Here is a 21,004-nt window from a genome sequence, read left to right on the forward strand (position 1 = left end):
GCACATCCACAACACTCTTGCTGCTTACAGTAGTATCCATCTTTTTACCTGCACTGTACAGGTTATTCAGAGAAACCCAGTGGTGGATGGCCCTTGGCATTAGCCCCATGTTAAAACTGCAAAATCTGAAAGACAAAAGGCTAAAAGTGATGTTACCAGGGCCTGGCAGGAAGAGAGAAGCACTAACCACTTCTAAAGGGCCACTGAGAGTTCCAAGGATTTGTTTGTTCCAAAATCCTTGTTGATCACACAGTTGTTTACATGTGGAGCCTTGAGCATCCCCAGTGTATCCCATGTGTCTTGCAGAGACTTTCTGATGGGATTAGTGATACAGAGCATCTCAGTTTTAAGGAAAAGGCCCCAAATACCAAAGTTAAGACTGAGGGTTTCTGGTTTGTGACAAAGGCTGAGCGTCTAAAAATTAGAATTGTTGGCAGTTTTTGAAAATGCCAATATTTACTTATGTGGCTACACCTAGAAATTAAAGAATTCTGCAGGTTTTGCCAGGCTGAGGTAACTGAAAGATTCAACTTCCAGTGAAGTGTTTCCTGTCATTATGGCTGGTGTTCAGAAATTCGATGTGTGGAGCTGACATGTTTAACTCCTGCGATGGCATTAAGCAAATATTTTTTCAAGTTGGGCACAATGATGCCAGGTTTATGTGTGCAGAAGGTAAAACCTTAATAACCAAGGTCTTTCACCTTGGGCACAGGGTATTTTTTTGGAGTAAAGCTCTGTTGGCTTTAAACTGAAAGAGAGTAGGTTTAGGTGAGATATTAGGAACAATTTCTTGGCTGTGAGGGTGGTAAGGCACTGGCACAGGTGAAGCTGTCAATGCCCCATCCCTGGAAGTGTCCAAGGCCAGGTTGGATGGGGCTTGGAGCAACCTGGGCTAGGGGAAGGTATCCCTGCCCATGGCAGGGGGTGGAACAAGATGGTCTTTAAGGTCCCTTCCAACCCAAACCATTCATTGATTCTGTGATTCTATTAATATTCACTGTTTGTTCCTGTGATTCTGCATTGGATATTGTTAAGAGCTAAGCATTCATATTTTTGTTATAAGGGTGGGAGGCCTGTTCCTCTTTTCTAACAGTCACTTGAAAGTCTTTTGAGGATGATGGAAAGTTGTCCCACACAAACATGTAGGAAAATTAAAAATCCAACCAACCAAAAAACTGAGTTGTCTAAAGTTGTTTTGCTTTGGTTTGGTTTTGAATGCTTTTTAGCCACAAAACCTTTCCAAACAACCAAAATAGACTGAATGGGTCCAGCAAATTTTCTGCTGAGGTCCTTCACTTTAATCAGCAGGAAGGGGATAGGACACATCCAACCTAGTTGCCCTTCAGCCCCTTCTCCCCCTTTTCTGCTGCCTCCAGCAGTAGGAGATGGGCCCAATATCCTGCCCCTTTATCCTCACTTGTAATTTTTCAAGACCTGTAGAAACATAAGGCCCAACTGTATCCAGTGCTATTTAGGAAAGATAATTACTGTACCCAGACAGCTTACAGGCTCTGTAAGATGGGATATTCCATTCATTTATTACAGAGAGACACCCACTAGTGAAGGTGTCTGGAGTACTGAGAGCTGTGATACTGCCTGTTACCTCCAGCTCAACACCATCCCTCAGCTGAATTTTGTCTTTCACTGAGGGGAAAAACATAGGAAACGGCTGTTCTAGGTTGAATTAACGCAATAGTGGTTTATTTTCCTTTATTGCTTCAGTTTGAGTTCTTTCATTTTGAGGACCTTGTTTATTTGCTCAGATTTTGTGCAGACAGCTCTCACATGATACAGTCCTGATGATTTTAAGTATTTTGCCTGTATTTTAAATAGGAAATGGAAGTGTTTCACTTCCTCTTCACAACAGATAATCAAGCTAGAAATTTTAGTAGATAATCAGATGAGTAGTGAGCCAGGATGGGTCTCTGCTTGCCATAAAAAACCTCTGATTTTTCACTTCTCTGTGCTTATTTATTGTTACGAAAAATAATTATGTAAAAATACCTTAAGCCATCACTGTAGTTAAAGCCTGACCATACAAATATTCCTTATTTTCTTTTAAAATGCCTGATATTGTCTTCCAGTGCTGCAGTGTAGCTGCTGTCAGGCAGTGATGAGAGGGATCCTCAGGGGCACTGGACTTTCTGTCCCTGCTTTCTGTGGGATCAGGGGCGCTGCCTCGACGTGTCCTCCTGGCACAGTGACCCTGAAAACTGTGGGGGCAGAGGAGGAGAAGGCTACTGCTATTGCCTTTCATTTCCCCTCAGACCTCCAGTTTTCAGAGAGATTCCTGCTTGGGAGCTGATTTTGCAAAATCAAAGCCCTTCCAAAGAGGGCTGGCTGTGCCCTTGTAGCCTTTGGTGCCCTACAGCTCTTGCACCCCCTCTGAGGCAGCCTTGCGATGCTCTTAGTTGTTGTTTTCACATACAATCAATGCAGTTCTAGTCTGCTGCTTTCAGGACTTGGAGAACCAGAAAATAATTCAGGCTGAAGGGACCTCAGGCGGTCCTCCAGCCTGACCCCCTGCTCAGGCAGGGCTGGCTCTGAGATCAGACCAGGCTTCTTGGGGCTTCGTCCTCTCAGGGCTCAAAAGCCATTGCTCCCCTGGGTGTCCCAGCCCAGGACCTCATTCTCCCCCTCTGCAGCCAGCACAAGGCTGGACTGTGTCAGCTCAGCTCCCGTCCCCCCAGGGGCTCTGGCACCAGCCTTTGGCATGGCAAGGGTCATTCCTTCTCTGGGAAGGCTTTGTGAAGATCTTCGCGCTCACTTCATCATTTTACATTCCAGATAACTTCAGAATTGTTGTTTAGTTTGGTTTTTTTTTTAGGGGGGGGAGAAAGTTTATGTTTTCCTTTCTGTGGATGAATGTAAGAGATCTCCCCCTGCATCCTGCCCCAGGGTGAGGCAACACCTACCTTCAGTGCCAAATGAGAGGCAGCTCAGCTCCAGCCCTGCCTGGGCTCCTCAGCGAGCAGGACTGTCCCCAACAGCTGTGCAGGACCTTTTTAAACATGACAGCAATACTCCCCCTCAAAATCCTCATACTTTTGAACCTCAACACTTCCAGCCATCGGCAGTTTTTAGTGTTTTGAGTCATGTAATCCCTTGGTGATGCTCTGAGGAGAACAGGTGCTGTATAACCGGACTTTGGCTGACACAGAGTCACAGGTTGATGGTAGAGAACCCAAAAGTGATGGGATTTAGGAGAAAAGAGACGCAGAAGATCATGTTTTGGTGAACAATTCGCAGAATTATCTTTTCTGAAGTTGCAGTTCTCTTTCTGTTGCTGGAGACCTGGCCTGTTGCACATGCACAAACAATAGGTTGAGAAGGAAAGGAAAAGGAGGGGAGGGAAGGTTTGGGAAGGTTAGGTTAGGGAAGGGAAAGGAAGGTTTTGGGAAGGTTTTGGGAAGGGAAGGTTTGGGAAGGTTTGGGAAGGGAAGGTTTGGGAAGGTTTGGGAAGGTTTGGGAAGGGAAGGTTTGGGAAGGTTTGGGAAGGTTTGGGAAGGTTTGGGAAGGGAAGGTTTGGGAAGGGAAGGTTTGGGAAGGGTTTGGGAAGGTTTGGGAAGGTTTGGGAAGGTTTGGGAAGGGAAGGGAAGGGAAGGGAAGGTTTGGGAAGGTTTGGGAAGGGAAGGGAAGGGAAGAAGGGAACGGGAAGTGGAAGGGGAAGGGAAGGGAAGGGAAGGGAAGGGAAGGTTTGGGAAGGGAAGGGAAGGGAAGGTTTGGGAAGGGAAGGGAAGGGAAGGGAAGGGAAGGGAAGGGAAGGGGAAGGGTAGGGGAAGGGAAGGGAAGGGAAGGTTTGGGAAGGGAAGGGAAGGAAGGGAAGGGAAGGGCAAGGGAAGGGAAGGGAAGGGAAGGGAAAGGGAGGAAGGGAAGGGAAGGGAAGGGAAGGGAAGGGAAGGGAAGGGAAGGGAAGGTTTGGGAAGGGAAGGGAAGGGAAGGTTTGGGAAGGGAAGGGGAAGGTTTGGGAAGGGAAGGGAAGGGAAGGGAAGGGAAGGGAAGGGAAGGGAAGGGAAGGGGAAAGGGAAGGGAAGGGAAGGGAAGGGAAGGGAAGGAAGGGAAGGGAAGGGAAGGGAAGGGAAGGGAAGGGAAGGGAAGGGAAGGGAAGGGAAGGGAAGGGAGAAGGGAAGGGAAGGGAAGGGAAGGTTTGGGAAGGGAAGGGAAGGGAAGGTTTGGGAAGGGAAGGTTTGGGAAGGGAAGTGGAAGGGAAGGGAAGGGAAGGGAAGGGAAGGGAAGGGAAGGGAAGGGAAGGGAAGGGAAGGGAAGGGAAGGGAAGGGAAGGGAAGGGAAGGGAAGGGAAGGGAAGGGAAGGGGAAGGGAAGGGAAGGAAGGGAAGGTTTGGGAAGGGAAGGTTTGGGAAGGGAAGGTTTGGGAAGGGAAGGGAAAGGAAGGTTTGGGAAGGGAAGGGAAGGGAAGGGAAGGGAAGGGAAGGAAGGGAAGGGAAGGGAAGGGAAGGGAAGGGAAGGGAAGGGAAGGGAAGGGAAGGGAAGGGAAGGGAAGGGAAGGGAAGGGAAGGGAAGGGAAGGGAAGGTTTGGGAAGGGAAGGGAAGGGAAGGGAAGGGAAGGGAAGGGAAGGGAAGGAAGGGAAGGGAAGGTTTGGGAAGGGAAGGGAAGGGAAGGGAAGGTTGGGAAGGGAAGGGAAGGGAAGGGAAGGGAAGGGAAGGTTTGGGAAGGGAAGGGAAGGGAAGGGAAGGGAAGGGAAGGGAAGGGAAGGGAAAGGGAAGGGAAGGGAAGGGAAGGGAAGGTTTGGGAAGGGAAGGTTTGGGAAGGGAAGGGAAGGGAAGGGAAGGTTTGGGAAGGGAAGGGAAGGGAAGGGAAGGGAAGGGAAGGGAAGGGAAGGGAAGGGAAGGGAAGGGAAGGGAAGGGAAGGGAAAGGGAAGGGAAGGGAAGGGAAGGGAAGGGAAGGGAAGGTTTGGGAAGGGAAGGTTTGGGAAGGGAAGGGAAGTTTGGGAAGGGAAGGGAAGGTTTGGGAAGGGAAGGGAAGGTTTGGGAAGGTTTGGGAAGGGAAGGGAAGGGAAGGGAAGGGAAGGGAAGGGAAGGGAAGGGAAGGGAAGGGAAGGGAAGGGAAGGGAAGGGAAGGGGGAAGGGAAGGGAAGGGAAGGGAAGGGAAGGGAAGGGAAGGGAAGGTTTGGAAGGGAAGGGAAGGTTTGGGAAGGGAAGGGAAGGTTTGGGAAGGGAAGGGAAGGGAAGGGAAGGGAAGGTTTGGGAAGGGAAGGGAAGGTTTGGGAAGGGAAGGGAAGGTTTGGGAAGGGAAGGGAAGGGAAGGGAAGGGAAGGGAAGGGAAGGGAAGGGAAGGGAAGGGAAGGGGAAGGGAAGGGAAGGGAAGGGAAGGGAAGGTTTGGGAAGGGAAGGGAAGGGAAGGGAAGGTTTGGGAACGGGAAGGGTTTGGGAAGGGAAGGGAAGGGAAGGAAGGGAAGGGAAGGGAAGGAGGAAGGGAAGGGAAGGGAAGGGAAGGGAAGGGAAGGGAAGGGAAGGTTTGGGAAGGGAAGGGAAGGTTTGGGAAGGGAAGCGTTTGGGAAGGGAAGGGAAGGGGAAGGTTTGGGAAGGGAAGGGAAGGGAAGGAAGGGAAGGAAGGTTTGGGAAGGGAAGGTTTGGGAAGGAAGGGAAGGGAAGGGAAGGGAAGGGAAGGGAAGGGAAGGGAAGGGAAGGGAAGGGAAGGGAAGGGAAGGGAAGGGAAAGGGAAGGGAAGGGAAGGGAAGGGAAGGGAAGGGAAGGGAAGGAAGGGAAGGGAAGGGAAGGGAAGGGAAGGGAAGGGAAGGGAAGGGAAGGTTTGGGAAGGGGAAGGGAAGGGAAGGGAAGGGAAGGAAGGGAAGGGAAGGTTTGGGAAAGGGAAGGGAAGGGAAGGAAGGGAAGGGGAAGGGAAGGGAAGGGAAGGGCAAGGGAAGGGTTTGGGAAGGGAAGGGAAGGGAAGGGAAGGGAAGGGAAGGGAAGGGAAGGGAAGGGAAGGGAAGGGAAAGGGAAGGGAAGGGTAAGGGAAGGGAAGGGAGTTTGGGAAGGGAAGGGAAGGTTTGGGAAGGGAAGGTTTGGGAAGGGAAGGGAAGGTTTGGGAAGGGAAGGTTTGGGAAGGGAAGGTTTGGGAAGGTTTGGGAAGGTTTGGGAAGGAGGAAGGGAAGGGAAGGAAGGGAAGGGAAGGGAAGGGAAGGGAAGGGAAAGGGAAGGGAAGGGAAGGGAAGGGAAGGGAAGGGAAGGGAAGGGAAGGGAAGGGAAGGGAAGGGAAGGGAAGGGAAGGGAAGGGAAGGGAAGGGAAAGGGAAGGGAAGGGAAGGGAAGGTTTGGGAAGGGAAGGGAAGGGAAGGGAAGGGAAGGGAAAGGGAAGGGAGGGAAGGGAAGGGAAGGGAAGGGAAGGGAAGGGAAGGGAAGGGAAGGGAAGGGAAGGGAAGGGAAGGGAAGGTTTGGGAAGGGAAGGTTTGGGAAAGGGAAGGTTTGGGAAAGGGAAGGTTTCTGGGAAAGGGAAGGGAAGGTTTGGGAAGGTTCTGGGAAGGGAAGGGAATGGAAGGGAAGGGAAGGAAGGGAAGGGAAGGTTTGGGAAGGGAAGGAAGGGAAGGGAAGGGAAGGGAAGGGAAGGGAAGGGAAGGGAAGGGAAGGGAAGGGAAGGGAAGGGAAGGGAAGGGAAGGGAAGGGAAGGGAAGGGAAGGTTTTGGGAAGGGAAGGGAAGGTTTGGGAAGGGAAAGGGAAGGGAATGGGAAGGTTTGGGAAGGGAAGGTTTGGAAGGGAAGGTTGGGGAAGGGAAGGTTTGGGAAGGGAAGGTTTGGGAAGGGAAGGGAAGGGAAGGGAAGGGAAGGGAAGGGAAGGGAAGGGAAGGGAAGGGAAGGGAAGGGAAGGGAAGGGAAGGGAAGGGAGGAAGGGAAGGGAAGGGAAGGGAAGGGAAGGAAGGGAAGGGAAGGGAAGGGAAGGGAAGGGAAGGGAAGGGAAGGGAAGGGAAGGGAAGGGAAGGGAAGGGAAGGTTTGGGAAGGGAAGGGAAGGGAAGGGAAGGGAAGGGAAGGTTTGGGAAGGGAAGGGAAGGTTTGGGGAAGCGTTTGGGAAGGGAAGGAAGGGAAGGGAAGGGGAAGGAAGGGAAGGGAAGGGAAGGGAAGGGAAGGGAAGGGAAGGGACGGGAAGGGAAGGGCAAGGGAAGGTTTGGGAAGGGAAGGGAAGGGAAGGTTTGGGAAGGGAAGGTTTGGGAAGGAAGGTTTCGGGAAGGGAAGGTTTGGGAAGGAAAGGGAAGGGAAGGGAAGGTTTGGGAAGGGAAGGTTTGGGAAGGGAAGGGAAGGGAAGGGAAGGGAAGGGAAGGGAAGGTCTTGGAGGAAGGTTGGAAGGATTGGGAAGGGAAGGGAAGGTTTGGGAAGTGAAGGGAAGGGAAGGGAAGGGAAGGGAAGGGGAAGGGAAGGGAAGGAAGGGAAGGGAAGGGAAGGGAAGGGAAGGGAAGGGAAGGGAAGGGAAGGGAAGGAAGGAAGGTGGGAAGGGAAGGAAGGTTTGGGAAGGGATGGAAGGTTTGGGAAGGTTTGGGAAGGTTTGGGAAGGTTTGGGAAGGTTTGGGAAGGTTGGGAAGGTGGGAAGGGAAGGGAAGGGAAGGGAAGGGAAGGGAAGGGAAGGGAAGGGAAGGGAAGGGAAGGGAAGGGAAGGGAAGGGAAGGAAGGGAAGGGAAGGGAAGGGATAGGGAAGGGAACGGGAAGGGAAGGGAAGGGAAGGGAAGGGAAGGGAAGGGATGGGAAGGGAAGGGAAGGGAAGGTGGAAGGGAAGGGAAGGGAAGGGAGGGAAGGGAAGGGAGGGAAGGTTTGGGAAGGGAAGGGAAGGTTTGGGAAGGTTTGGGAAGGTTTGGGAAGGTCTTGGGAAGGCGTTTGGGAAGGTTTTGGGAAGGTTTGGGAAGGGAAGGTTTGGGAAGGGAAGGGAAGGGAAGGGAAGGTTTGGGAAGGGGAAGGGAAGGGAAGGTTTGGGAAGGGAAGGGAAGGGAAGGGAAGGGAAGGGAAGGGAAGGGAAGGGAAGGGAAGGGAAGGGAAGGGAAGGGAAGGGAAGGGAAGGAGGACAAGGGAAGGGAAGGGGAAGGGAAGGGAAGAAGGAAGGGAAGGGAAGGGAAGGGAAGGGAAGGGAAGGGAAGGGAAGGGAAGGTTTGGGAAGGGAAAGGGAAGGTTTGGGAAGGAAGGGAAGGTTTGGGAAGGGAAGGTTTGGGAAGGGAAGGGAAGGGAAGGGAAGGGAAGGGAAGGGAAGGGAAGGGAAGGGAAGGGAAGGGAAGGGAAGGGAAGGGAAGGGAAGGGAAGGGAAGGAGGGAAGGGAAGGGAAGGGAAGGGAAGGGAAGGGAAGGGAAGGTTTGGGAAGGGAAGGTTTAGGAAGGGAAGGGAAGGTTTGGGAAGGGAAGGGAAGGGAAGGTTTGGGAAGGGCAAGGGAAGGGAAGGGAAGGTTTGGGAAGGGAAGGGAAGGGAAGGGAAGGGAAGGGAAAGGGAAGGAAGGGAAGGGAAGGGAAGGGAAGGGAAGGGAAGGGAAGGGAAGGGAAGGGAAGGGAAGGGAAAGGGAAGGGAGGGAAGGGAAGGGAAGGGAAGGGAAGGGAAGGGAAGGGAAGGGAAGGGAAGGGAAGGGAAGGGAAGGGAAGGGAAGGGAAGGGAAGGGAAGGGAAGGGAAAGGGAAGGGAAGGGAAGGGAAAGCAGAGCGAATTATATTAAAAATCACTGATATCTTAAAGAAAGGAACTCCTTTTTATTAGGCCTTAGCCTTGCACGGGTCTGGTAGCATTCATGCCATCAGGCACCAGTCACAAGTGTATGTTTTTCCTGTCTCTCTCTGTCCTTCCTCCAACCGCGAGGCTGGGAGGGCCGTGGGCCGTGGAGGGGGCAGCAGGTGAGGGTGCTGGTGCTTAGCGCCCTGCCGTCAGCAGGGGGTGGTGAAGGTACAGCGGTGGAGAGGGGCGGGCGGGCTCCTGATGCCTCGTTAGCCACTTGGATTTTATGTGGAGGCATGGGCGAGGGGAAGTGGGAAGAGCTGTGGTCTGTTTGGGGAAAAAAAAATATCACAGCCTATTAGTTAGGAGCAATGAAATGGAGACAACTTCAGGGACTCCATTAAGTGCAGCGTGTTTAGGCAGCCCCAGTCCCCAGGTGAGCTGTGCTATTCTAGAGGATTGTGTACTGCAAAATAATTGGACTTGGGAAATCAACTGGGCTTCAGTGGCCTCGTGTAGCCTGATACCACGGAAGGAGGAAGGGGGGGGAAACATTTCCTTTTTCTTAGTTTTATTTTTTTTTCCTTCCAGTCTAAAGGCTGCAGTGAATACAAAGAGGAAACGTCGTGCTAGATAGATTTACTGTCAATAGTCGTTTGAATAATACAAACAATGGCTATAATTAAATTTCATTTTGGCAGGGGATTATTTGAAGCATGTCATCATAACACCAGCTTGTAGTATATTATTCTCTTGGCATCCTGGACTTTTCCTGTTCCATTCACTGAGTAAAAATGATCCAGAATTCAATCGGAAAAGGCTGAATCTGCAGGGATGTCTTTAATGCATTGATATGTCTAGAATCAGATTCTTAAATAAAACATCCCTGCTTATTTTTTTAATTTCTTTATTAAAGAAGATAAATTAGAAATGGCAGAACAGGTTGAACTGGAGCCCCTTTTTGCACCTAGACCAATTGCTGAGTAAAATCCTATTGATCTGTTGGTGTTACTGAAGGGCAACAGTGCACCCATGAATCACAAGTAAGGGCTATGTCTCTTCTTTCAGGTGAGCAAAGTCACTGTTTAATTGGGCAAAAGTTGTTTCAAACTGAGTCCTAGTGCTCCCAGCAGTGTGTGTGGCAAGGATACCATTGGCTCCAAACAACACCTTGACTGAAGAGTGATATTTATAAAATGCAACATTGCTGAAATGCAAGTTTTGTCTTGTTTTCTGATGTGTGTTAAGAAATGTTGTAAGGCATCAGCGTTATTCAGTAAGTATAAGTCATGAAAAATGGTGCTGTGTGGTGGGTCTGGCTCTCATTGATGCTGAGTGTGAATGAGAGTCCAGCTCCAGTGCTTGCAGGTGTGTCGGAGCCCATCACTCCTTGTTAACAACTGCAAAGGTGAAAAGAAAAATGGTTTTTGTACCAATGCCTCAGCCCCCCAGCACTCTTACTAAACATTTTAACTGTTCTGCTCCTGATAAGTGCAGAACTTCAGGTATTAATTTGTTCAGTGTAGGCAAGACTTGAGAAAATAAAGCACTATTGAGTTAAAAGGCACAATGTAAGGTGCTATTGGATTAAGAATCTGTATGCTGTAGTGTAAGTTAATGGAACAGTAATAGTGAGAAGTGACCTTCTTCCCCTCCAGAAATGGAAAAAAAGCAACACTTAGCAGTAGAAAATAAGATGGGAACCTCTGAGTGTAAGGTCACTGCAACTCCCAGCACATGTGGCCCTGCAGTAATAAAATGCTGTCTGTGGCAAACCAGTCCATCACTTCTTGCTATTAGGGCATAAACAGGATCATATTATATTGCTCAATTCCTCTAATAATAGCTAAGTACTTTATGTGTCTCTTCCTTGAAATACCAGTTGCAAATTAAGAAAACACTTATACAAAATAAAAAAGGAAGATATGATCTTATTCAACAGTAATCTCCCTTTAGCTGAAGCCATTTCTGTGGCATTCTTGCTTAGACTAAGAATGAGGACAAAAACCCCAAACCAAACAGAAAAAGCCATTCAACATTACATTTCCTGGATGCAGGACTTTTTTTTTCAGACCAGCTAGAAGACAGCAGTAATTACCATACACATTTCCTCATTAAAATATCATTAGTAAAGGCATTGTTCCTTCAAGATGTTGCAAACAAGGTTTATTGCATTGCATTACGTCACTGGAGTTTACCTGTAGCCAGATGTTGACTATGAGTTGGAAGATGCACGGCAGAGTTGTCTGAACCCAGCCTGGCCTTTCTTACAGCAAGAAGCCCATTGTCATTCAGATTGTTTTATCTGCTTAGACAGAGCTGTCACTGTGAGTGGACCCTTGGCTGTAGCTTCTCTTGGAAGACACTTGGTGTCATTGCTCCAAGTAAACTAGTGCTGCCATCATGGACTGACAAGTGTTACAAGCAGTTGTATTTGGTTACTGCATAGTGGATTTGACTTCGTAATCTGTATTTAAACAGCAGTTTTTGCAAAGTTACCAAAATCCATGTTTTCCTGATTGTTAAATCAAGCTTTAAGGAACCATTACAAGCAACCATTACCTGTGATAACCAAAGTACTTCGGATTTTCTCTGTGGATAGCAATCTCTGTGCAGATTGCATTGCTTTACCCACAGTTTGTGTCACCAGAGTATCTGCCCTGTATTGCTCATTGTACCCTGAACGGGCTTTGTATGATAACCATCCACTGGAGTCACACTTTGCACTGTGATATCAGTATCTCAAAAGGTATTTTAAAAGAGTGAAAAACAACATCTTGGATTTCAAGAGCTGAAAGTGCACTGGCAGCAGTTTCATTTTGCAAGATTCCTCAGCTCTGTCAAATATCCATGTGGAGGATGGATGACATTGTGTTATAAAATCTCCATCAGAGCCATGGGGTGTGTGCCTGGACATGGGGGGAAACAGTCCCCTGGCACACAAACGCAGCAACACTGGGTTTGCTGTACTAGAGACCAAAAGGAATGATTCCATCTGAATCCCAAAGTTTTCCAGGATTTGAATTTGAGGTTAACCCAAGGTTGTGATTGAAGACAGCCAGTGTTAGAATTCAAGAAGCAGCTGCAGACAAGGTTCTTGATCAGTTGTGTGTGCTAGAGAGGGGAGTTCCTGACACGTGGAATTGCTCTTCTTCTGTTCCCAACAAAACTAGCTCCCTGAGATCTCAGCATGGAGATGCTGGCTGTGAGAAGTATTGAATCAGTTCTTCCTTCCCTTTTCTCCTCCCTAATAACTCTTCTTGCTGATGCAGCAGACTTCCAAGCAAACTTTCTGAGCTACCTTGTTACTCAAATGAAAGTACTTTCCTACTGTGATTAGCATCTGTTTATGGGATGGGTTCTGTTTTTCATAATTAAATCCTGAGCAGAAATGCAAAGTCTGCTGTGTAAAAGGATAATGAATCTTTATTGCACCAGTGCAAATCAGATTTGTGCAAAAGGCTCTTTGAAAACAGTAATAAGCCAAGACATGTATTAAGTCCCCAAGATAAGGTTCTTGCTTTTATATTTGCCTTTTATAAATGGAAATTGTGACTACCCAGTGGATTTCATGTGACCTTTCTGCCACTAAAAGAGATTTTAGCCTTGACCTTAGGCTTAGTACATGCCAACCCCACCTTCCTCATGGCCAAGCCTCTAAAAAAAATACATATTTTAAGGAGAAAAAGTAGGGATGGGCTTTGTCTGTTTTCTTTGTGTGTCTTCAGTAGCAGTGAGAAGTGGGGAGGGAGGGAGGCACTTGAAAGGTCTGAGATACGATCTAATCAGCCATCCCAATGTCCATTTAGCACGAGCTGTAACATTTTAAGGATCTCCTGGCCACTCTCTCAGAAGGGAAGGCTCATGTCATCCCTTGTATTTTCCCATTGTACACATCATTTCCTGGCGAATGCAGGATTTATTCCCCAGCTAAACCCTTCTTGACAGGTTTGTTATCTGTTCACCCGGTCGGCAAGCCCCTGAGAGGCAGAGCAGGGCTGTTAGCAGAGAGAGAGGAGCAGGAGAGGGGGAGGGAGGAGGGAGGAAGAAAGAGGACTGGGAAGCAGGGCAAGGAAATGTCAAGCGAGCTGCCAAGGATGGATATTATAGCTGCTGGGGACCTCAGAGAGTATCATGTGTCTTTTGTGTCTATTTTACAGTCAGTGCTTCATGTAAGATGGCAGTCTCGCCTGGACTGTGCTTAGTATTGATTTACTTCCAGGCAAGGCACAGACCATTTTAGGAGTACGTGGGAGACTAGAAAAAAAATCCTCCCACCCCACCCTGTTCCAGCCTTCATTTTTTTCTATAAACAAACGCATTTCAAGTGGTTTCTATTAAGTTCATTCTCCACCTTGTTTTTTCCTTTTTTTTTTTTTCTAAATTAGCAACTTGATCAGAGGCTTCTCAATGCCAGTAGATACCTAGAAAGCAATGTGGGTTATTGTCTTGTGTACAGACTGCAAACTGTGGTCTTTCTGGCTTTTAGAGAAAGAGCCAGATCTCCTTCAACACAACCCCTGCTCCTGGATCACGGCTACCAAGAAGTAGCTGGAAGGTGCAAGCATGCTGAATTGGAGAACCTGGTTTGGTTGGTTTTTTTTAATCTACACATAATATATAGCCCTTATTATTTCCCTTCTGTTGTTTTCTGCAGTTGCTGCTCAGCACTGGGAGCAGTATGTTGGATGGGAAGCAGCCGTATGGCTGTCTGAGCACTCAGCAGCTGCTCTGCTCTCCGAGAGCCTTGGGCTGGGTGTGCTTCCCCCTGGCAGCCTCCGTGCTCCTGGGCTTCAGCAGCGCAGCTCGAGTGGATTTTTGCATTTGAGATCCTGCTTAGGCTCCTGCTTCTGTCTCCCTGTGGTTCTGCACCTCCAGGCTGCAGCTTCAGGAGGGGCTGCTGGAAGGTTTCAGTGTTCGTGAGGCTGAGCAGGGTCAGAGCCTGCAGTCACTCCGTGCTGGGTTGCAGTGGAGGCTTGTAATGCTGATCACCAGGGGCAGCTGCTGATGGTTTTTCACCCAAATAAATAGAAGTATTGGTTCCTGTATCACATTTGTGCTCGTTTGGTATTTGGAGATGAAAACAAGTTAAAGGCTTCTAATTTTCAGGCTTACCAAAGTTGTCATGGTTTTTTGGGTTCTGAATTTAAGCAGGATTATTTTATCAAAGAGGGACTTGTGCATGGTAATGTTTTTTTTCAGGCTATATTGAACACTGAGCCTTCTCAGGGTGCCTCAGCCTTGGATGGTTCAGCTCTCTGGGAGCAGGGGAGTAGGAGTTTGACAGGCAGCCCAGGGGATCCACACGCAGGGGACAGAGCGAGCCGGGCTGTGAGCTCCATATGCTGTTTGAAAAGTCTGTGTGGAGGAGGATAGTGCTGGGACAAGATTGGGGGTGTCCAGGGAAATGATGGGGAAAGAATCTGCAAATCTACCTTATTTCCTTGCCTCTGGTGCCAGGGTGGGTGTGGAGCTGCCAGGCTGGAGGGCTGCATTTCCCACCTCCCGACATTCCCCCACGTGCCATGGAGCAGGGAGGGGACAGGTTGCTTTCCAGTCGTGCTGCTGGAAGCACAGAGAAGTGAAATCAATTTCTGCTGGCAAAGAATATTGACAATTTTAATAGAAGATCATTATAAGAGGGAAATATTCTGTTTTGAAGGTAGAGACCAAGCAGAAATGTTCAAAGCGTTTCACATATGGTAATTAATTTAGCCAGGCAATGCTTTTTTAATGAAGTCATGCAACAAGTCAGTGGCAAAACCTGGGAATAAATAGAGTTCTGAGCTTTCTCCTTAGATCTATAAGGAACCACAACACATTTCTCCACTCAAAAATTCCATTGGAGGGACACAGTATGAGGAGTTAATACAATATAGAGACGTTAGTGAAACGCTCCAATTGCACTGTATTAGAGCACCACGCATCCTTCTCGTTCCCTTTTTAGAAGCAAGAACAATTTGTTTCAAAGTCTCATTATTTCTAACTGGCTGCCTCATTAGGCAAGTACTGTGACGGCAGCAGAGTCTGTGATTATAAACACCAGGACAATATGTTACTGTGTTTGTAACTCCACAGATAGAGGAGAAAGAAATGTTTTTCCACCCTTCTGTGTCTAGTCAAGGGGTTTTTTTCCTCCTCCCTTCCCTCAATCCCTCCCAAGCTAATTCTAATAGTAAAGCATGTCACTTATAATCTGCTAATTAAATCATTTCACTCCATTTTATATAATTTTTAATTTAGCATTCATTTTCAACTTAGCTTTTGGCTTCATTTACTGATAATAAACAGCATTGCACACAACACATGTTCCTCAAAACAGTCATTCACACACATACAGATGCCAGTAATTTTGCCAGTATGCCATGCGTATAAATATTAAATATAACATCCCACCCTCATTTTACCCGTGATTGAATGTGCATGTTGCTGTTTCGCTGTACAGTGTACTGCAATAAGGCAAAACATGATAAATTTGGATGAAGAGTCTTCAGTGCCCTGCCGTTCACCAGCCCTGGACCTCAGGAAATGTGCTGGGTGGGCTGTGTGGCACTGGCACTTTGACAGCTCTGCCCACGCTGAAGAACAGGATTTGACCTGACACTTGCTGGTCCATTAGCTGGTTTTTACATATCCATCAGCAGGTACTTTTTTTACAATCATAGAATCATAGAATATCCTGAGCTGGAAGGTACCCAAAGGATCATCAAAATCCAACTCCTGGCCCTACACAGGACAACAATCCCCAACAATCCCACCATGTGCCTCTTGGGACTGTCATGTGTGGGGCTAGGATTGGACTTTGAAGGACTTCTGACCATTAGGAGGTGGATTGATGCCCCAAAGTGAAGGGACGACATTCATGATACGATCCTTTGTCTGCTGGAGGCCAGGAGGTCACATCAGAGCTGGCATCCCAGTGACAGTCCAGTGGACTGAGCTTTAGCAGCAGGTTCAGTTCTGGAGTTTGATCATACCCAGCTCAGATCAAGCATGGATTTTAAAAGCTTATGTAATCTGAAAAACCAGTTTCAAATTCCATATGCCTTCCTTTGGGGCCTCTCTTACAACACCCCGATACTTTAAGGTTTCTTTAGAGGCATGAATATTGAGAATATTTGGAAGTTAAGCACTGCTGTCCAGAGATGAGCAGCCAGCACTAGGAAACTGGATTATTTTCTTTGTTGAATCTCATCATTCCTCCTGACATTGTAGTACCTTTTCACACTGTATACAATGCACACTAGTGCATGTTGGACATGGCAGAGCAGTGCAGCCTCGTTAGAGCTTTGGTGATCAATATGATTTTGTATTTGATTTGTATGTCACAATAAACCACAAAGCGTGCTGCAGCTTGTTGTGTGCCAGTGCGGTGGGAAAGGGACAGAGCTGCCGTGCTGATCAAGACATCAGGCAGTGGGAGATAAAGACAGTGCATTATCTTCTGGTGCTTCAGAATATATGTCAAGGTGTCCAGGGTTTACAAGGTATCCAGTCTCCTGTTTGTAAAGGCAGACAGAAAAAATGTCAAGAGTCACTTAGTGATCGTGTATGGCAGTGCTTTGAAGAGCACTGCAGGGAAGGTAAAGAGGTAAAGCTCCCCCTCATTTATTTGAGCTTGTGAAAATTGCCATTGCTGCTGGATGTGCAGCTCTGAAATGGATTTTCTGTGGCTGCAAGGTCAGTGTGCCTCCCACCACCCCCACCCAGCCAGCGTGGAGCGGGGGAGAAGCGACATCACAGACAAGATGTGCTGCTGGTACTTGCTGTTCTGTTAATTAATCACCACACCACTTTCCATTATTTCCTTTTAATTATAACATTATTTGACCATTCAGATTTGTACTGATTAAACCATCATTTAATTGACAAAGTGTACAGCAGTGCTAATGTTTCCTGTCAGCTTGAATTACACACGTGGCACCTCGTTCTCTGCTGCCCCAGATGAAAGGGAGAGCGGCCCAGCACCAGTCAGCACCAGCACTGTACCCCTGCCACACCCCAGCTGGGAGGGAATAATGATAGGCATAATTAAAAACTAGGGAAAAACCTGTACATCACAGAAAAAATGGACCTGATGTCATCATCACTTATATTAAAACAGCATCTGCTGCAGAGACTTCCTCTGGAATTCAGGGGAAGAAAATCTATTCAGATTTCCAGGAGCGGTTGGTTGCATGTTTCCTTCTTCTTTTGCTCGTCATATTATTTTTAAGCAAGTGAAACATTAGCCTGTCTTTCCACAAATCTCTCTTTATTCTTCCCTTTATTTTCCTCCCCTGTTTTTTTCTTTTTTCCCCTCTCTTTTTAACAGATTTGTTTTCCGCTCAATTAGACTTGTGATCACAAGAACACAAAGTAGTATTTTTCTCCTTCTGGAAAGACTCTTACAGTGTGATGGGCAAATTGTCAGGAATAATTATACCAAATGGTGGAAAAAGAATTGGTGGAAAAGATCTCTCCCTGCTAGTGATACGTTTTATTTAAGACACAGTGAACATCAAGCACATTTGTGACAAGGTGAAACCGGCAAGTGGAGCTTTGCCATGGGTTTATTTTTAATTGCCAGTAAACTAATTAGACAGCACAAAATGTTACATAAACCAGACATACACACAAACCCTAACAATGTGGATTGTGTTTTTCAATACGGGAACAGATGAGTTAGATGTGAGGAAGGATAACACAAAACACTTTAACACACCACCTGTCCTGCCAGAAGGGCTGGGCACCGCTGTTGTCGCTGCTGCTGGGTTAGTTTGAAGGGATTTCAGGTTTTTGGTGGTACTTATTCTTCAAATCAAACTGTTCCCTTCAGGACCAGGGAATTTTTAAGACCTCTTTGCTCTGTTTTCAGGTGATCTGACCTTGGCACAGTGTAATAGAATGTACCCTCGGTGTGAAGGGACATTTGCAGCTGATGAAAGGTATAAAGACTGAATTTTGTCTTTAACCTTCACAATTCAGCCGTGGCTCAGATCTGTAAAGGCGGGGGCATGGGAGCCTAAGGCTTTTAGCAAAAGGTGACTTATCTCTTGCAGTCCTAAATTTTCTTGGAGGATAGCAAAGGTCAGGCTCCTCAGTGGCTGAAATGACTTCTGGAAATAGGAGCTGGGTTTTAGAGCCCTCATGTGTGTTTGAAATTTTTCCACGTAGTTTGAATTTTCAGAAAGCTCCAGTGTGAGGTGCCAGTGATTGGTTGCTTTTAATCTTGCCAGATTTTTTTTTTGACGGCTGCATAGTTTGTAAAGTTGAGAGTCTAAGAAAAAATATACTTTGGTGTAAATCCATTTAAGTTGGGGAAGTTAACGGGAATTTGCTGGAGTGGTGGGGTAGTATTTATCCTACCTTTCTCCAAATATAAAAGACCAGATGTTCATTTGCCATAAATGAGAGTAGATTCCCTGAGTTCAGTGGAACTACATTACTTTACACTGCCTTATATTTTCAGAAATAGCAGCATCTTCCATGTGTGGTTTCTATGATCAGCATATCAGTTACAGTGAGACTCCTATTTTTAAGTGACATTAGATTGATTTTAGATTTCTCAACTTGAAGAGTAAATATTTCCCCCACTTGGACTGTCTCACAAAGGAGCCACTCAGTCATCCTAACTCGGTTATTTCTGGCCATGGTAACATGTCATTGATAGACATTTGGCATTCCCTGTGCAATGGGACATCTGCCTGTCTGCCTGTGTGTGGAATACTGATGGGACACGGAGCATTTCTGGAGTTACAGTGTGGCCCCCCCTGGACTGAGCAGTTTGGTATGACTATAACAAAGTAGCTGGATATTTTGGGTATCAGCTTTTCCTTTCCCGATGGTCAAAATAAGGTGGGGTTTGCTGATTAATATGCAGTGTATAATAAGCTTTTCAGTGTTAACTGGCTTTCTGTTAAAAGCCAGGGAAAATATCATTCCAGGAAACAGAAGAGCAATGGGGGTGTGTGCACTGACTTTGTTCATAACTTTTTAACTGTTTACATTTGTGTAAGCAAAAAACTGGCTTTATTCTACAGATAAAAACCACAAGTAGAACAATCTTTCCTATTCTGTTTGTAGTGACAATTTGAGGGAACCCTCTAGTTTTTTAAATACATGAAGAAAGACGTGGTGTTTGCTAAAAGCTTGGAGAGGGTTATTGATAGTTTATTTCAAAGTGAAACTTTTCATTGAAGTCCTTTTACATAATGATTTTAACAGCAACCTGTTATGGCTTCCCAAAATAGCTTTTAAATGGCAGAAGTATTTATTTGCCACTTACTGTATCAGGGCTTCTACTGAAGAGCAGGTATTTCCTTGTATCAATACTGAAGCTCAGTAATTTGTGTGGGTTTATCTTTTCTCAGTACCTGGGCTTTCCATGGATTATGGGCAGTGGACTGGGCAGTCTGACAGCAGACCTCTGTACCAGTTGAGCACAGAGGTTATGAATGCCTTTAATGTATAAAAAGCAGTAAAACCTGCCTGCCTCCTGTGAAAATCCATGAATTGGTTCGGTCTATATATTCAATTTCCCTTTCATTTGCTAATATATATTTGTTATAGATAGGGTGCTTGTTTGCAGCTTCTGCTCATTGGCAGTGTTGGTTTACAGTTGGATTCAATGATCTTCAAGGTCTTTTCCAACCTAAATGATTCACTGCTTCCAAGCCTGTTCTCCTCCCTTACATTGAATCAGTTGGCTCATTTATGGAAATAGTAAAAAGGCTAAATTCCATGTGTGAAGTAAAGGCTGTGGAAGCCCCCAGGGAAGAGTGTGATGCCATGGATGGGTTCGGTGGAGTGTCAGGACTTCCCTCCAGGAGCTGCTGTAGGTTTTCCTGAGTCCCCCCATTAGAGTAAGGCAGTGTCTTACCCACGTGGTGCAGAATCCCTTGGAGTGTTTATCCAAGTACCATCTCTGTGTAGAAGGAAAAGCAAGGCAGACAGGGACTCATGCAGCTGCCTTTGACCAAGGTAGATGAAGCTTGGTAGGCTTGTTGTAGAGTCTCTGGGGAAAGCCCAGCACCAAATAAAACACCTCTCTAATTGTCTCCTGGAGGAGCCCTGTCCCCTCTGGCTGCAGCCAGGCTAAGTCAGCACTGGGGAGTGTTGTCCTTGGAGACAACCCAAACTGTAAAGGAAACCTTCGGTGCAGGAGGAAATTGGGACCCTTAGGACTGGATCCTCTCGTGGGCTGTGCTGGGAGCTTGGCTCAGCTCTGGGTGAGCTGTGGGCAGGGGCTGGGTGAGCTCAGGTGGCAGCAGGGGAAGAGCTTTGAGCTGTTCCTCTGTGCTCACGTGCCAGGGCCTCACTGGAGGCAGGGAACATCCTTCCCCGCTGTGCTGGATCAGGGAGACATGGAAATGCCACCCTTTCCCAGCCTGGCACAGATGTACAGCTGCATTTTTTGGGGGTTGTCAGTTGTGGATGGGAAGGAAGGTTCTCCCTGTTCCCCAGCACATTTCTTGGCTTCGTGTTCCTCATTTCTGGTTGTTTTTTGCGACACTGAATAATCACAAAGTTTTCCCCTGGATTCCCCTAACAAAATAATGACTGGTGTGATTTACATCAAATTGGCAGGAGTAACAGCATAGCTCTAAACACTCCTGACTAGATACAGTACATTCAATTACACCTCCAAACCAAATTTCTTTTTTAGAAAATTACATGGGCATAGTCACAAGTTACCTCTACTTTCAGTACGTCTGCCTTTATTTATTCATTGCCTTATACATGTGCATACTTATTTCTGGACAACTGAAGATTCTTCAAGTGTCTGAGTTAAAACAACTGCTTAAATGGACACCCTTTTGGTGAATTCAGAGTGCAGCCTGGCTGTGTCCATGCAGCCCAGCCCAGGGAAGAGCTTATTTCTTGGACATGGCCCTGCACAGGATGAGAACCCTGACCAAATGTTTGCACAAGTGCATTTAATTGTAAGTTGCCCTTGTCTTCCATGGAATGGGATGGGGGCCGTCACCACCTCCATGAAAATCAAGGGTATCTCTTGAAGTTGTCTGTAGAAAAAGTCACTGTGTAGGGCTGTGTTTGCCTCATGGGAAAAGAAAAGGGAACTGAGAGCCAAGAATTGCAGAAACCACTGTAAAATGGACCAATTAAAAATTAAAAGTATTGAATATTTTCAACTGAAAATGGGCTTTCCATATAGTTTCTGTTGCTACAATTTTCACTGTTGCAAATCTGAAGTAGATGAGTGTTGTATTTAGGCTGCTACAAACTGCAGCTTCCCAAAGGGCCTGGAGTTGGGTGTAATTGCTTTTACTCTCCAGTTCTGCTGAGTGTGAGCGACACATTAGGTTTACATTAGATATTAGGAAAAATTTGTTTGCTGTGAGGGTGGTAAGGCCCTGACACAGGTTGTCCAGA

General features: G+C 47.1%; 1 protein-coding gene across 9 annotated transcripts in view; it reads left to right on the top strand.

Annotated features, from left to right (window-relative positions):
* AUTS2 (activator of transcription and developmental regulator AUTS2) overlaps nt 1–21,004 on the top strand; it is a 1,122,443-nt gene that overhangs the window by 394,064 nt on the left and 707,375 nt on the right. The window contains exon 4 of one of the 9 annotated variants that reach the window (XM_064677613.1): nt 13,119–13,215. The exons of the other annotated variants lie outside the window; for them this stretch is intronic. Within the exon in view, the coding sequence (XP_064533683.1) occupies nt 13,119–13,215 (97 nt within the window). The remainder of the gene's footprint in view (nt 1–13,118; nt 13,216–21,004) is intronic. 9 annotated transcript variants of the gene reach the window in all.

This window comes from Pseudopipra pipra, chromosome 21 (genome assembly GCF_036250125.1).
Source record: "Pseudopipra pipra isolate bDixPip1 chromosome 21, bDixPip1.hap1, whole genome shotgun sequence".
NCBI classification, from domain to species: Eukaryota; Metazoa; Chordata; class Aves; order Passeriformes; family Pipridae; genus Pseudopipra; species Pseudopipra pipra.